This window comes from Dendrobium catenatum, unplaced genomic scaffold (genome assembly GCF_001605985.2).
Source record: "Dendrobium catenatum unplaced genomic scaffold, ASM160598v2 fragScaff_scaffold_1494, whole genome shotgun sequence".
NCBI lineage: Eukaryota > Viridiplantae > Streptophyta > Magnoliopsida > Asparagales > Orchidaceae > Dendrobium > Dendrobium catenatum.
The window spans coordinates 482,720-499,191 of record NW_021319956.1 but is presented as its reverse complement, the minus strand read 5'-3'; the positions used below and the strand labels follow the sequence as shown (position 1 = coordinate 499,191).

The following is a 16,472-nucleotide window of genomic DNA, read 5'->3' as shown; positions in this document are numbered from 1 at the left end:
AGAGAAGAACAATGAAGGGATAAATTTGATGTAGAGGTGGTTCGAGGTTGGAGTTTAAAAGAGGCTTATCAACTGGAGTCTTTCAACTCAAGCATCCCATCTCTTGCATAGCTTTGGTGACCAGATTTGAACCTTCGTCTCTTAGTAATTCTCTTTCCATCATGGTCATAGCCTTATGCTTTTCAAACAAACAATGATTTGCTTGGTGGAGATCTTGGTAGTTGACTTGTTCTCCTTAGAAAGCTCTCCTCAATATTTGTGGTCTCGTCCTTTGTCACTTCGAGGGCTGAAACATCATCCTCTTTATCCCCTTAGTGTTGAGCGGCTTATTAGAGAGTTGTACCTTATTGACTTTTCCTTTGTAGCTTGCACTGACAAGTCAAGTTCATACTTAGTGTCAGCCACAAGGTGAAATTTAGAGTTCCTTACATCATGTAGATTCTAAATTCCTATGACTCCTTCACCCTAATAGGCAAGTATGTTCTTCATCACTTCAGATTGATCCATCAGTTCAAAAGTTTCAAAATTAGGGGTAACAGAGAGTCTCTATCCTTTCTAATACTTAGCAAAGGAGTATGAGTTCCTATCCACAATACTCGAATAATTAAATGGTCTTGTGCAGAAATAGTTGGTGCCATGAAGACAACGTACCTTCATCAAGTATTAAAATTGTTATGCTGACCAATGGATGCCATGCTTCTTGAACAAACAACAAATGCCCCTTAGGAACGCTGAATGAGCATGTGCTAATTGGAAATTTATTAGGAGATCCATGTAATAATTGGAAATTTATTAGGAGATCCACTAGCTCACTAGTTAGAAGAAGTTTCAATCCCATCTCAAGGTAATGCTTAAACAAATAAACTTTGTTTTACTTGTAAATGTTATTTAGGGGTTGTTTGGTTGGAAGTAAAATGAATGTAAAGTAAGGTAAATGCAGAGTTTTGAGAAGTATGGTAGTTGGTTGGATGAAAATTAAATCCAAGGTAATGTAAAGTGAATGTGGTGTATTCCATTATAGTTTATTTTTGAGTTAAATCGTTCATTCCATTATAGTTTATTTTTGAGTTAAATCGTTCTCGCCTTGCTTTGAGCGAGAACCGTTTACACCGCTCTAAAGCTTGCTTGACTATCGCCGCACACCACGTTTCGCCCATCACTACCGCCATCGTTGGCCATCGCCACCGGCCGGCCGCCTACCGCCTACGCCACCAGACATCAGACGCCGCCACCACCACAACTGCTCTCCAATGCCAGTCGCTGGCTACTACCAACCACCTCAGCATAACTTTTTTACACTTTATATTGCATTTATTTTACTTCTTTTTACACTGCACTTCTTTTTCAGGCAAGCAAATGGCCTCTTAGTATTTTTAGAAGCCACAAAATAAACTCATTTTGAATAGTGAACTTCACTCATGTCCTCATTCTTTTTGAATCAAGAGAATTCGTGGGGATATGCAATCCATAGAAACTACTCTAAAGCTTGCCATTACTTTTTTAATGTGTCCTTCAACAACCACATTACCAATGATTCCCTATATTTGAGTGTTCTTAATCAACATTGTGGAAGAGAGCACAAAGAGGAAAGACAAGATAACAGTTGGATTCAAAGAATGCTAGAAAATCAAAAGCAAAGCAAAGAAGAAGAAACTGCTAATTTTAAGTCGCGGTATTTATCCTAAAACTCTATGATGGTTTTAGTATGAAAACTGAAGAGGCTTGTTTGGCATTTAATACATGCTAAATTTGATGATTGCCTAAAAAAAAAAAAAATTCATGATTGCCATCGAGATGATCATACGAGGAGATGAGAGTTCTTGATATGAGATAAATTCATTCATGAATTAATTTTTATTAATAGAGTAAAGCTTTTTGTGATCTTAGGAATTTGATAATACCTATAAGACAAACTAATTTGTAGAAAGAAATATGTTTTTCATTACTAAGAAGAGGATTTCATTAAAAAAAAGAAGAAGAAAAGGAATACATAATATCTCTTTTTTGATTTATTGGAGGCTGATTAAAGGGCGTTGTAAGCCCATAGTAGGATTATATGAGGTACGACAATCTCGGGAAGGTTGTAGTGAGATGAAGACTAACATTAAGAAAATGAAATGTTTGATTTTTTATTCCACCAGAATCTCCAATTTCATTAGGTGTTGACACCTCATTTCCTTCACTTGGGAATGTGGAAGGGTTGAATCTAGTGACTATCTTTTTTATTTATTCTATTCTATATTGAGAAAGGGCCTAAGAAAGTACAGTCAAGTAAGTCCTTAGCTGAGAGTCATCTATACCTTGCTACAAAAATCCATACCTTGCTACAAAAATCCCTTGCTACAAAAACCTTTGTCTCCATGCATTAAAAATTCAATTTATCCTTGAAATCAGCTTGATCAAGGTTGAAGGTCACAACATAATGATAATTTCTAGTTATTTGAAAGCCAAAAAAAGAACCAAATATACATTTAATATCAATAATGAAGTAATGTAATAATTTACTAAAAAAATATACTTGTGAGATTGAGTCACTAGCTAGACCTTGTCGAGCCAGAGACGTGAATTGAGAGAGGGAGAATTAAGATGATGCATTGAGAGCATTCTCGAGAAGAAGCATTTAAGCGAAAGCTACTAGCACCAATAGTGACTACTAAAAATGCATATGAGTTAGCCGAGGAGTGAGTGCGTGAAGAGAAGAACTACTAAGAAGAAACTAGTTCCAACGGGAGATAACAAAGAATCAATGAGAAAAGATTTGAATGACTACGAGAATTAATTAGGAAAAATAAAAAAAATGTGTCTATTTATTGGTAAATGTTGAACAAAACCATGAAATATGAACCTTTATTTTGCTTTGAGTAGGAGCCGAGGGCATAACACTACGAAGCGATGTTGTGAAGTGGCGCAAGACTTATGTTTTGCTGTGAGCTTGCACTGTACTCGAAAGCGATGCGCATGTCAGTGCATCATTTCGCTTCACTTATAAGTGTGCTTTTAACATGACTTTAGTTGACAATGTTATGAGTGTAGCAGCTGTCATGAATCAAAGTTCACGATCATATTAATGAAAATAATTTAGAGATTGTTCATCATGTTTTGAATGGAGTTGGTATAAATTTGTGGCAATGCTCTATCTTTTTATATGCATCAATTCCTCTCCTCAATAGGAGCATTCAAAATAAACAATTTATAAAATAGAGGAAGGCCAATGATGCTTTATCTTCAAGAAGTCCAATTTTCTCTAAATGGATTACACATGATCGAGTGCATGTCTATGCGATTAGAGGTGTTCGGCATGTTGTTTGTGCTGAAGCATTCTTGTGGAGTATAATAGAGAGGGACTGATTGGGTCAGCTTGTTTGGCTCGCCCATGAATTGATCAATTTGAAGTCATTTAAGTAATCCTATTGTTCACAAACTTGATATGATTCGTTAAATCTTATATAGAAAATTTAGTGTTGTTCAGAGCTTGCTTGGTTGTTAATTTAACCAATTTGAGTATAATTGAGTTTTCATTCATCTTTTTTAATTGCTTTAAGATGTGTTCATCAGTTAGTTATTATTCCAATCCTAATGATTGCCTTTTTTATTTGGATGTCTCAAGTTACAAGTACAAAAATATCTTTTGCTTTGCTTGTTTTTGTTTTGGAGAAATAATTGCAACCTCCGAAAAACTTCAATGCTGCGATCACTCTCCTTAAATCAACATGAATATTTTTTGAGGCCTACAAACCAAGCTATTTCCTCTTTAGATTATAAGTGCCAAAATTTGTAGTTTAGTTTCAACAATTTTGCATAACATTTTATAGAGCTTTGTAATATGTTACAAAAAAATCATTGAGACTTGAAACTGTCAAAAATAAATTCAAAATACTTGAAAATTGATTTGGGATTTTTGGAAACCTCTAAAACTGTTGAAAGTGATTTGCGTCCAAGAATTAGGTCCTAGTGCAATTTTTTGTTGGCTTGGGCACAACCCATGAACGGCTTTTATCCATAATGACCTAATGAAATTTTTTCTAGGACAATGAAAAACTTATTTTTGTATTTAATCTTTCATGTTTTTCTTTGTTTTATTAATCTTTTTTTTGTTATAATAACTCACCACACAAAAAAAGGACAGTTTTAGAGAAAAATACAACTGGCCTCTCAATGAAGAGGCCATCATTTACTTTCTATCCTATCTCACCTCTCAATTGACCCATCTAAATTGACCCAATTAAAATTGAGCAACCATCATCCCAAAACACAAAATTGTGGCCAGCCCCTCCCAAACCTCCAAAATTTGACCTCCTTGAATCACTACTTATATTAGGAAGGTTTCATTTCATCATTTATTTTCAAGCAAAAGTCATATTATTTTCTTAATTCACCAAAATCCACATGAAATCTCTTAATATCACCCTCAAACCCCCATCTAAATTTACTCACCAAACCTACTATAAAATATCTTCCCTTAAAACTTTCATATTTGCTTGCCTTATTTGATTTGATACCCTTAATTTTCTTCTATTTTGATTTTTATGCTAAAAAAATCAAAGAGATTTATTGCCACAAGAGAGCTAACAAGAAAGGAATCCGTCGTTGCTTCTAGAGGTTGTCTTCTTTAAAGAGGAATTAAGGACACTTGCTTGTATTGATGCTTCCCATTATTTAGCTTATAATTTTGTGTTAACACTTCACTTATGGCTTCTAGTTATTATTATGATTGGGATGATGATTTCTTAAGTTCCTATTGCCTACCTCCATATTATAGTTGCTGCTCTTCCTGCCTCATTATGCATCATACAGTTCTCAATGATCTTGATGATGAAATGTATTCCCAAAAGAGGTCTTTTTTGCCACATTCTTATTTTCACTTTCATGTAGCATATTATCATCACTCACCACATACTTCTCACAAAACACATTGTTCTAATACTTGTGATTAGACGCACCCTTTTAATTCTAATGTTATGCTTCTCATGAATCACATTCTTATACTACCCCAAGTCATCTCGATCGCTCTCCTCATAGATCTCAAGTTATATATTTTGGCATAAATTCCACTCAATCTAGGTTTTTTATGAAAAATACAATGTAATGATGAAAAAATTAGCAGGCCTCAAAAGATTCAGTCCTCCTTCCGACCACTCGTCTCAATGTTACACCAACATCATGAACTCCACTAGTGTGATTATGTCCACTTCCTTGTGTGCTTGAGCTTGATTGTGGTGATGTGGTTGAACTTAAGCCTTAGTATGAATATGATGATGTGGTACTTGAGCTTGAGTGTGATGATGCGATTGAGCTTGAGCCAAAACTTGAATATGAGTTCTTACCATGGTCCTATAAAAAGCTTGTGTCTGAAGACCCTTCAGTTATTATTGTTGTTCCCTAGCCTCTACAATGGGAATTTTTATTGCGTCCTCCCACTTGACGTAGAGATACGTCCTCCCACCACAAAAAAACTCGGTTTTTGCTCGGTATTGCTAGGTATTATTTGATAATAACGAGGAATATCATCATGTGAAAACCAATACCGAGTTATACCGAGCTATACCGAGCAATACCGAGCAATACAAAAAAATACCGAGCTTTTTTCTATAAAAAACTATGTATTTTTTTGTATTGCTCGGTATAACTCGGTATTGGTCTTCACATGATGATATTCCTCGTTATTGTTTGGTATTGCTCGGTATTTGCTCTGTATTTCTCGTTTTTAGCGCGATTTTAGCTCTGGGAGGACGTATCTCTACGTCAGGTGGGAGGACGCAATAAAAATTCCTACAATGGAGATACAAGTTATTATTTAGTTTCTTGTATTGATATTCGCTCCATAGGTTGACTTTTTCCCATTGTTGTTGTGGGCTCTGAAAATTCGGCGCTTCCCCGGCCTCTTTGCACTAGCCTCTTTTTTTGTTTGTGACTGCGGAGAGTTCTAATGAGCTTAGGTTCCAAGTGAATTTTCAGAAAGTAGATTGAGTTTTAGATAAGATACTACCCAGAAATTTCGCCCTCATTTTGCGGCAAATCCATCCGATCAGAGGGCACGTGCCACGTCCCTGCTGGCAAGAGATTATTTGAGGATGAATCTTACTGAGACACCGGACACGACGTTCGCTCTTTGTGAGCTTATGTTAATTTTAAATTTATCTCCACCGACAAATGGTTGCGGCAGGTAGATAAGTTTTAATTTTAAGTTTTTAAGTGAGATTTCATTTCAGGGATTTAGACTTTTGTTGGATTTGAGATTTGACCTCCCTCTAGTTGGGATTTTGAGTCAACACAACCATCATCGGGTTGCATTAAGTCACTTGCATTTTCATAGGAATTTGGCAGACATTTTATGACTCAAGTCATATCGACTCCAGTCTTTTCTTGGAGGATGAGATTTGAATATTTGACTCGCACAACATTCTCAGACCGTTGGATTTAGGAATAATATGTGACGATAGGAGCACATGCGGGTTATGTTTAGTTTAAAAATAGATGTTATATTAAGAGCATTTAACCCTGCGCAGCATTCTTAGACATTTGTGTTTGTAACTTTAACATGTTTGTCGGAGCACATGGAAGATGTTTTTATTGTTACATTCTTCCTTGTCATCATTTATGTGGCCTTCTTAATGTCTATTATGTGTTGCATTTTATGTAGTTCCAAGTGGTGTATCCACAAGACCTAGACTAGTTGCAATAAATCAAGTCACTAAGTAATATGATCAGCTCAATTCACTATTTCATTTGCCTCATATGCTGGCACAATCCCTTCTATTATTCCAAAGCAAGTATAATTAATCATCTAAGATCAACAAATTGTCATTCCCTTTTAGTTGACCCATTATTTCCATAGTTTAGAGTCCTCTTTCAGTAGAGTTACCATTCTCTAGGAATTTTTCAATAACATTGGGAACAAATTTATGCTAGCTCATTTGTATAACTTGATCGGAAAGTTTATTAATGATTTTTCTCTTCTCTAATTGTTAACCTCTGTATAAAGAACAAAAAAAAAAGAAGAGGAAGAAATCTAGCGTACAAACCTTACATCCACTGAATCCACTAAATCCTCCATAATCCCTCCCAAAATCCAGCAAGGAATCCCGCTGAAATCCTATAGCTCGGCGCCGTTTCGTTGCTTCTCCACGAGTTTCGCTCAAACCCCGCTCGAGGTCGCTCTGTTCGCATTCATGCCTACCTGTAGCCGCCCGATCGCATTCGAACGAGCTCCCCCGTTCGGTTTTCTATCCTAAACCCGAAGCCTCCACTGCCTTCTTCCTGCATCTAGCCGAAACCTTGATCTCCAAGCGGGATCTGCAGACGAAGACCTCACTTGACCCTTACATATAGTCGACTCCTGCCCATTCTTTCTTGTCCGATTTCCTTAGGTTATTAGGTATAAATGTAATTAATTATGTTTTATTATTAATTACTACTGTATTATTGTTATTATAATTGATACTTAAGTTTATTATTAAGTATAACTACAATAATAACAGTTACTTATGTTATTATTGTTATTTATAATAATAATAAGTTATATTATCAATTATAATAATAATAAGTTATTATTTTACTTATAATTAATCTAAAAAAAAAAGTGATTCTTTTCTCGTGGCTTGCAACGGGCTGGCAAACCCCCTACGTGCCCATGTAGCATTGTAGGGAGGGAAACCGGCGCGGCGCTTGCGGCGATTTAAGAGTCCCTTTTCAATGCTAGCAACGAGCCGGCAAACCCGCTATGCGCTCAAGTAGCGTTGTAAGGAAGGAAACCGGTGCGACGCGGCGAAAGGGATAAAAATAAAATATTTTCTTTATTTTTATATAAGTACCCCCGAACGCCCACGTGGTGAAGAGGGGGAAAATCTGTGCTTATTTCTAATGTGTGTTTTCTCTTTTTTTAATAATAATAAAAAAAACTTAAACGCTCACATAGCGGGCGGGGATAAAAAAAATTTTTTTCGCAACCGCGGTGTCATTTTTGACAACTACTTGAAGCGCTCACGTAGCGTCGAGGGGAAAGGTTGCCTCTTGGTTTTCCCCTAAATGGGGGAGATATCGGGAGGCTGCCGAAATTTGGATCGAAAATCCAAGGACAAAATATTGAATCTTATTTGGACACTCATTCGGACATCATTTGAACTAAATTCAAACTTGAATAAGCAAATGGCTTAAGTAAAACTCAAACAAGAATTTGTTCAAGACTTGAGTTGGACTCAAGTTGACCTAGACTTGGACTCTCTTTCGAACTCAACAAGACTAGAAGGACTTGAATCTGTTTTTGGATATCATTAGACATATTTTGAACTCAAGTCTAATAAAAAAATATATGAGCTTGGATATCAAACTCAAAACAAACTCAAAAAAACAAGAGGTGGACCACTTGAACTCTGAAGAGCTTGGTGCAATGAATTTTGACTTGAACTTGAACATGCAAAATTGACTACAAAGGACATGAATTAGAACTTGATTTGAACAATCATTCAATACTTGAGCTCAATTTGGATACAAAGACAACATGACATGAACTCAATTTGAACTTGGTCTTGAACCTTACAAAATCACATGTAACTTATTACACATAAAGGATAATAAATTGAAGAAGATAACTTGAGCATTGAATGAGCAACAACAATCCGAATGCAATCATTGGTTGATAAGGAAGTGTAATCTAAATCACAAATAGATACACAAGAATACTTCGATGAATATTGTGACTCATATGTGAAATATTTCACTAACAAGTGATAATGATGGATAACATGAATTTGCCCATAAGTAATGAAAGATTTAATGATTCTTAGAATATGATAGCAGTTCAATATACAAGATCAACACAAGTTGTGTAGAAGCACCTTTGACCGACATCCATTGTCTTGCAAACATGTGGAGTAGTCCCTACAAGTACTTAAGGAGATGCAAGGAGATGTAGTCAACATTGCGATGTCCCTACGATTAATGTTAACTAACTAGTAAAGGAAAATGACATTCCCTTACAAACAACTATGGGGTATATGTAAGCATGCATAAGCGATAGTGATATACATCCAAATGAATTTCATAGTCCATATAAGGACGAGGATGATTGATGCATATGCTAATCATACATGCAAAGGTGTTACCACCTTATTGCTTTCAAAGGAAACGGAGAACTTGCCTTCAAATATAAATTTGTAAGATAATATGTCAAATTCTTCCAAGCAACGACATATATTAACAAATAGCGAAATAACCTATGAAGCTGTGAATGGTAAATGCTATGTCAATATTTAAGTAATGATAGTAGGGAGGTCACAAATGAATAATACAGTTACTTATGTATGTTGAAAGTCAACATACAATGAGCAGTATGCAGTGAATGTCGGATTCTCCCTACGACCAACTATATGCATACATACAACTGAATACACCGGTCTTCTGCAAGCAAAGGCGAATAATACAAAATAAATGTAAGTGTTTTTCGAGCAGCGGAAGAAGTTCTACCATACACATAACATGTTATCTACAAGAAGGGTATAAGGAGCCTACGACAAGCACTTATATATTTATGCAAGCTTTTAATAAGGCAACAACAAATACATTGATCCTCTACCAACAAGAGCAAAGGATGCATAACAAATACAAGTGACTACAACTCTCTACAAGCTGTCATAGAAGATTCGTTAAGTGTCCAAAATACCCTCGCACAAGTACACCGTAGTTTGTATACACATAGGTACACTAAAAGGGGTAAATGTAACCAAACACCCGCATGAGCCTCGGCGAGCGTGTTATTGGTACACACGTGACGTTCAGGGATGCTGCGCGGGTTATTAAATTTGAACTCGATCCTCCTAAGCAGATAAAAAGGAGTAGACAGGGTATAATTATAAAATGCCCCCCAAACACCCGCATGGGCCCCGACTAACGTGTTATTGGTATACACGTGACATCCAGGGATGCTGCGCGGGTTATTAAATTTGAACCCGATCCTCCTAAGCAAATAAAAAGGAGTAGACAGGGTATAATTATAAAATGCCCCCAAACATCTGCATGGGCCCCGACTCACGTGTTATTGATACACACGTGATGTCTAGGGATGCTACACAGGTTGACAAGTGAATTCAAGTTCGAAACCGATCCTTCTATACGGGTTAATAGAAGTCGACAGGGTTCGAACCAACAAACAAATATATGGTTGTGGCGACCGTTATATTGTCTTAATACATTCATATTAAGCCTTCAAGGCCTATGACAATGAGAATTCACTATTATGGGCTTAATGACTACGAAACCTGATCCATGATAGGGTTGACAGGGTTCAATCAACAAATAAAAATGATCCCAAACACCCCGATGATGGCCGTGTTGATTGCTTATCTCAACCGGATGGGTTCACAAACATTTTCAAATGACTCCCAAATATCCAAATGTCTTCCAAACTCCACCCACAATGCCAAAATCCAACAAATCCTAAAATCCAGATATTTAAAATTGAAATTCAATGCTATCAATCACTTAAAGCAAAATCTATCCACTCTTCGCAACATTCTGCCGGGGTGGACAAATCAAAATCTACTTCAGCTCACAAAGAGCCAAATGTCTAGTCAAAAATATCAGTAGGATCCATTCTCAAATAAATCTCCTGCTAGTAAGGACGTGGTACGTGTCCTCTAAACGGCAGTTTTGCTGCCAAATGGCATTGCAGGTAAACGGTTATGACCCGGGGGCCTCTGAACCGAGTGGTTTTGCCGCTAAATGGCACCACAAATTACCGGTTATGGCCAGCGCCGTTACGTTCACAACATGGCAAAACAATTATTTGAGATGGCATCACTTGCTTTACTCGGGTCCATCTTATTTGGCATGTCATCATGTAATGTATTATGATAAATTATGTGATAAATATATAATAAATTATTTCTTTTTTTAGAGGAATCATTCATAAAATATTTGGAGAATTGTTTTGATTGAATTTAGAGTACTTTATTTTTTTTTATTTTCCTACACGTGAGATCCTCTTTACAAGTAAATGATACTTGTAAAAGAATTACAATGATGAGATAAGTGCAAAATTTACAATTAAGTCTGCGCTCGTCTCCCTTAAGGTTGGCTGACCTCCCTTTCCTCCTCTCTCTTCCCTTTTCTTCTCTTTTTCTTTCCCTCTCGACCCCTCTTATTCATGGATGATATCATTTTGTCCTTGCTGGTTTTGGATGAATTCTAGTACAAGCCTTTCCCTCCCGTATCAATCTACAACAAAGGTGCAAATTGATATCAAGTTTATCAAGCCATCATAATCTGTGGCTTCAATTAGGCTATTTACACTTTTGTGTCCACATCACTTAGGCCTCTTAAATTATCTATTGTTAGGGATCTTTTTTGTATCAACTGTCCTAGGAAATGGTAGACGTTGAAGAGAAATTTTTTGAATAAATCTTGATATCCTTTGTTTCGATTGCATCTACACACATTTAGTGATTCTGAACCTTGAAGGCTGATCATGTTGAGCAAAGTTTTCATGGCTGTAGAGAGAAAATCAACCACGGCTCCCTCTCGTTTTGCCCGCTCTGCTAGGCCTTTGTCCTAGCTCTCTCCGGCGTGGTTTCTGCTTGGTTGGGGCTACTCGCTTCAGTGGCGCCGGCATTTTTAATATCTTACAAGGAAGTTCTCCTTCCTTTCTGGTTTTGTTTTTGGCTTTTCGTTTGTTGGATCATTTTTCCTTTCCGCCACGTGCCGGAATGGCATTGAAGCTCTGCGACCCTAATTTTTTAGGGGTTTCATCTTATTCGCGTTCTTTTTTAGATGTTCTTGCGGGCTCTTCTTTTGTCACTGCATTTCTGGAACTTAGGGTTTCCTCATTTCGTGGCTTACCTTTCCTGTGGATCTCGGAACAGGAGATCAATGCTTTGGCTATCCCTTTTCAGTTTTCTTTAGTTGATTTTTTTCCCTCCAAATGGCCATCTGTTGACTCCATTCATAGATTTTTCTTTAATATCAAGCTGAATGGGGAGTTTTCGGTCACCTTGCTGGACCCGTCGCATATCCTTGATATTGGTGTTTAGTCGTCAGTCATCCCGATTTGGGTATTCTTTCCTCAATTGCGTCCTCGCCTCTTTTCTCCCCGCATTCTTTACGGTTTGGGCTCACTCTTTGGCAAATCTATGAAAATTGATTTTGCTACCTCTATCGGTTCCAGGCCGTCCTTAGCTCATGTTTTAGTAGAGCTGGATATTACTAAATCCTACCCTGATAAGGTCTGGTTAGGTCCTCAGAAGTCTAGCTATGTTCAACAAGCGGTTATGGAGGATTTCCCTCCTTTTTGTGCTTCGTGTAAGAGTATAGGTCATGTTGTTGGCAATTGTCATCCTATGGCCGACCTATCTATTCCTAACAAGGTTTCAGTCACTCCTGAGTTGATTATTTCTTCTCCCCCTATTCAGTCGTTGCTTACTGTGGAGAATTTTTCGAATGATGTGGTTGTTGTAGATTTAGACCCTGCAGATAGTTTGGCTAGGAATGAGGATGTTCTTGAGGGGGTTCCACCTGCTATTTCTAATCCTTATTTAGCCCAGGTGGACTTTGTGGTGGTTGGGGTTGTACCTGTTACCCAAGTCCCTAGGTTATGTGTTAGTGATGCTGTTGAATTAAATTGTGGTGTTAATTCTAAACCTACTTTGTCTTGTGTGTTTTCTGTGCCTGCCCCGTGCGGTTTGGCTATGGTTGATGTACTGTGTGTGGTTGTTGGTCAGTCTAGTTCTTCTGTTTCTCCTTTGCGGGATTTGTTTGGTTGTGGTGATCCTTCCCTAATGGTTCTCGTGAATCGGGACGATGCCTCCTCTTCTGTTAATTTGGTGTTGGATAAGAAGGTTCATGCTCAATCAGATTTAGTTTCTAATGACATTTTTGAGAGCAATATTAATTTTGTTTATATCCCTATTTCGGTTATGTCTAATGTTGAAATGAAAGATTATGTGGCTAAGTTTGTGAAAAACTCTGTTTTGGTTCAAACTGACTGGTTGATTTTAGAGGATTCCATTTCTTAACTTCTAGTGGGGAAGAATCTGATTATCATGAATTCGAGAAGGACCGCTTTGCTGTTCGTGGTGTTCTTAATGTGAGTGGCATAAGCAAAAAAAGGAAAGGTAAGAAGAAATAGAGTTTGTGATTTGGCTTATGTGGTTCTGTCAGTGGTTTTTGGTGTATTTGTGGACGATGATAAGGCCCCTGCTTTCCCTTGTTGGCTGAGCTGGCTAGCAACCTGGGTGCCTCGGCTTTGGATTATGGATTGCTGTATACTGTCACCTACGGATGGTCCGTGCTTGCTGCTAGGCTGGTGCTGGGAGCCTCTATTCCTGAGTCCCTCCCATTGCTTTATTTTGATATGTTTGGCTTTTTTGGGATTGTATTGTTTTGTATCACAGGCTGTTGACCTTTAGTTGTTGTACCCTCTCTTTTTTATTCAATAAATATTTTTCTGTTTAAAAAAAATGTTGAGCAAAGATGCAATCAAAATGCACCAAATTTGATGTTGTAAATTCTAATGAATGGAACAATTGTGATATAGCCAGACTAAATACTTCATAGCATTTGAAGGTTTAAAGAGGTCTGCATGCTAGTTTGTTTTGTTGGTAAAGATTTTGAAAATTGTTGCCAATGTCTTCAGCTAGGATCCCACCTACATCAAATTTATGTTTCAACACTCAAACCTTCCTAAAAAAAGTTTGAACATTTCCAATTTTGTTAATTTCTATTTGAAAATGTTGGGATGAAAGTTTAGTTGGATCTCCTGAATACATCTTTAGAATGGCATCATAGATCTTTATTTCTCCATAGTACTAAGTTGCATATTCCCACAACTAAGTTTTTTATTTTATTGATGACATCGCTATTTGGCACCTTCAGTGGTATTAAATATTATTTGGATTAGGTTATTCTTTCTAAATGGATTGCAAAATGTTGACCATTAAGCAGCATTTGATAGTTTGATATATTTGTATGTATTAACCTTCATTCCATCCTATGTTTACTGTATAAGATTCCTCATATATTCCTTTGGTTGTTTTGAATTTACATCTACTGCAAAATTCTGTTGATTGCGACGCTGTCTAATTTTCTATTATATTTATAGGGTGGTTATATGCTTTATCGTTTATTCAAGAAACAAGAAGGGAAAGGCTTAAAATGTAATGACGATGACATGGTGAATCGAGGTTATTCTCAGACCAACTCAAAGTCTTCCCCAGCTGATATAGAGGATTGCTCAGCAACCGTTGAACAGTCCTCCACTGACCTTGATTCCTGTGGTGAACAATCTTTGAACCAAATCATTAAGGAGCAACCAGCAGCGAAGTTGAGGCGGCTTGCTGAGAAAGTTGATTGCTCGAGGGATTCAACTTGGGAACCAAAAGATGGTCATTGCAATGCTTTTGCAAATGTTGGTGTTGCTAACAATAACGCTGATGTCATAGGACCAACAGTGAGAGAAATTTATGCTTTTCCCTTCAGATTTGTGGATTGAAATTCACATCATTTAGGTTTCGTTTGGGACGGCTTTTTTGCTGCTTCTTAAAGCAGCTTTCAAGTACAAAAATTTCAACTTTTGTACTAAAAAGCTGTTTTAGTAAGCAGTAAAAAAACAGTCCCAAACGAAGCCTGATCAGTATTGTAGAACAGTTCTGCCTAAACGTTCTTGTGTGTTGATTTACTCTCATGTTTCTAACTTACCTTTAAATCTTGTGAAACTTCAGGTTGATCCCTTGATCAGTATTGTAGAACAGTTCGGTGAACCCTACAACGAGCAAACAATAGAGCAAAGTTTCCCCAATGTGGATTCTCCAATCCCGTACTCGGACTGGTCAATGTACAACATGAGCTATGAACCAGACCCTATTGATGAGGTGTTGAAAGCGATGCTTGTCCGCCAGGACAAAGATGGTGAAGATGATGCTCAACTTATCCTTGCAGATGAGTTACTAGCGAGGCCCATTATAGGAAATTCTCAAGGTTTTGCAAGGGAGTCTGTGTCAAGCAGCGAGTTGGAATCACAGAAGGTAGTTAGTATGACCTTTGAAATAAATTTTTTTGTATGCCAAGGATCTGTAACAAACATTTATTTGATTCACAGGGAGGTGCCTACACCGAGCTTAAGAACTTACAGGCTTCTATTCCACATATTAACAGTTCTCATGAAACTTCAGCAGCAGGACTGCGGTATGCAGTGCTCTGTGATCAAACTATGTTTCCGCAATATGACTCAGTTGGCTATGATATTTTCTCGACGAACTCCAATGCAATGTCACTTCAGGGTGATTTTATCGTGTCTAGTGACAGAATCATACAGGAGACAGTTACTGGCAATTTTGATGGCCCTAATCTTACTGTAAACAGTATTAGAAGTGAATCGGCCAAGCAATTGCAGTCCAATAGCATGGCAACAAAGCAGGGCCAGGCAAAGAGAAGGCTAAGATTGCAGAAAAAAATGTCTGTTGGAGTGCCACAATCCCGTGAAGCAGAATTATCTAATGGTAATGGTGATCACAGAATGAAGAAGGAAATTACAGAGGTAAGAGTTGCACATGTTTTAAAGAAAAAGATAGTTAATGCTGGATTTATTTGTATTAAAAGTCTTGATTTTGGTGTGCAGATGATGGAGGAATCACAATTGGCTATTGGTGAAGAAAATGTTGAGAAGTTCAAGGATATATCGATTCATGGTAATTGTCATAAAGCATCGAAATTAGAATCATTCTTTTGCTTGCTTCTCTTCTGATTTTCTGTCTTTTATTTTTTTTTCTTTGCAGGTAAGGCTAAGCTGAGATTGACTCCAAAATTGAGTTATGGATCTTCTGGAACATTAAAGAGCACTTCTTTCTCGCCATCAAATGTTTGGAAGGCTGGTTCTATGATTGCTTATATGAGGAGATTGGCTTTGCTGGTCGTTCTTGCTTTACTATTCGTTTTTTTATGGAGATCTGTTGCTGTTCATGTTATATAGATATGCCTAATATTTTCGTGTAGTATTTGTTGTGTTTATGTGAATATTAGTAGCATAGTCTCGTAATGGAAAATTTTTCTTCCATTCATTTGGCTATTACCTGTTTTCAAGTTCCATAATTATTGTGTAGAGTTCAGCCTGTATCAAATACAAAATGAATGGTTTGCAACCTGTTAATGATTTGTGTTCCTGTTGATATGCTTTTCTTCTTAAGAGCGGCTTAAATATCGTTTTGAGGAAAGACTAACTTAAGTTGGCTTGATTCTATATCAAATCAGGCTAAATTCTTCTGCTTGACTTGATTTGAAAATTCATTTTTTGATCAATGGAGTTATCTTTTGCTGGCTATTTAATTTAGCTTATCTGTTAGTTTTAAAACGGCGGCCATTTGATGACCCATTTAGAAGAATAGATGTATTAAATTTGATTTTTATTATTAATGATAGAGGTAGACCTAAAAAAATTTGGTCAGAGAATATTAGAAATGACATTTCTTTATTAGTTTTAAATGAGATTC

At 37.0% G+C, this 16,472-nt stretch overlaps 1 protein-coding gene across 2 annotated transcripts in view; it reads left to right on the top strand.

The window, feature by feature from the left end:
• The window catches only part of LOC110116407 (protein NTM1-like 9), a 42,286-nt gene extending 26,135 nt beyond the window's left edge, over positions 1 to 16,151 (top strand). For both annotated transcript variants that reach the window (XM_020849951.2, XM_020849949.2), the window contains exons 3-7: positions 14,090 to 14,437; positions 14,709 to 15,011; positions 15,086 to 15,523; positions 15,605 to 15,674; positions 15,762 to 16,151. In XM_020849951.2, coding sequence (XP_020705610.1) covers positions 14,090 to 14,437; positions 14,709 to 15,011; positions 15,086 to 15,523; positions 15,605 to 15,674; positions 15,762 to 15,955 — 1,353 coding nt within the window. In that variant the 3' untranslated portion in view covers positions 15,956 to 16,151. The remainder of the gene's footprint in view (positions 1 to 14,089; positions 14,438 to 14,708; positions 15,012 to 15,085; positions 15,524 to 15,604; positions 15,675 to 15,761) is intronic.
• The last annotated feature ends 321 nt before the right edge of the window (positions 16,152 to 16,472 follow it).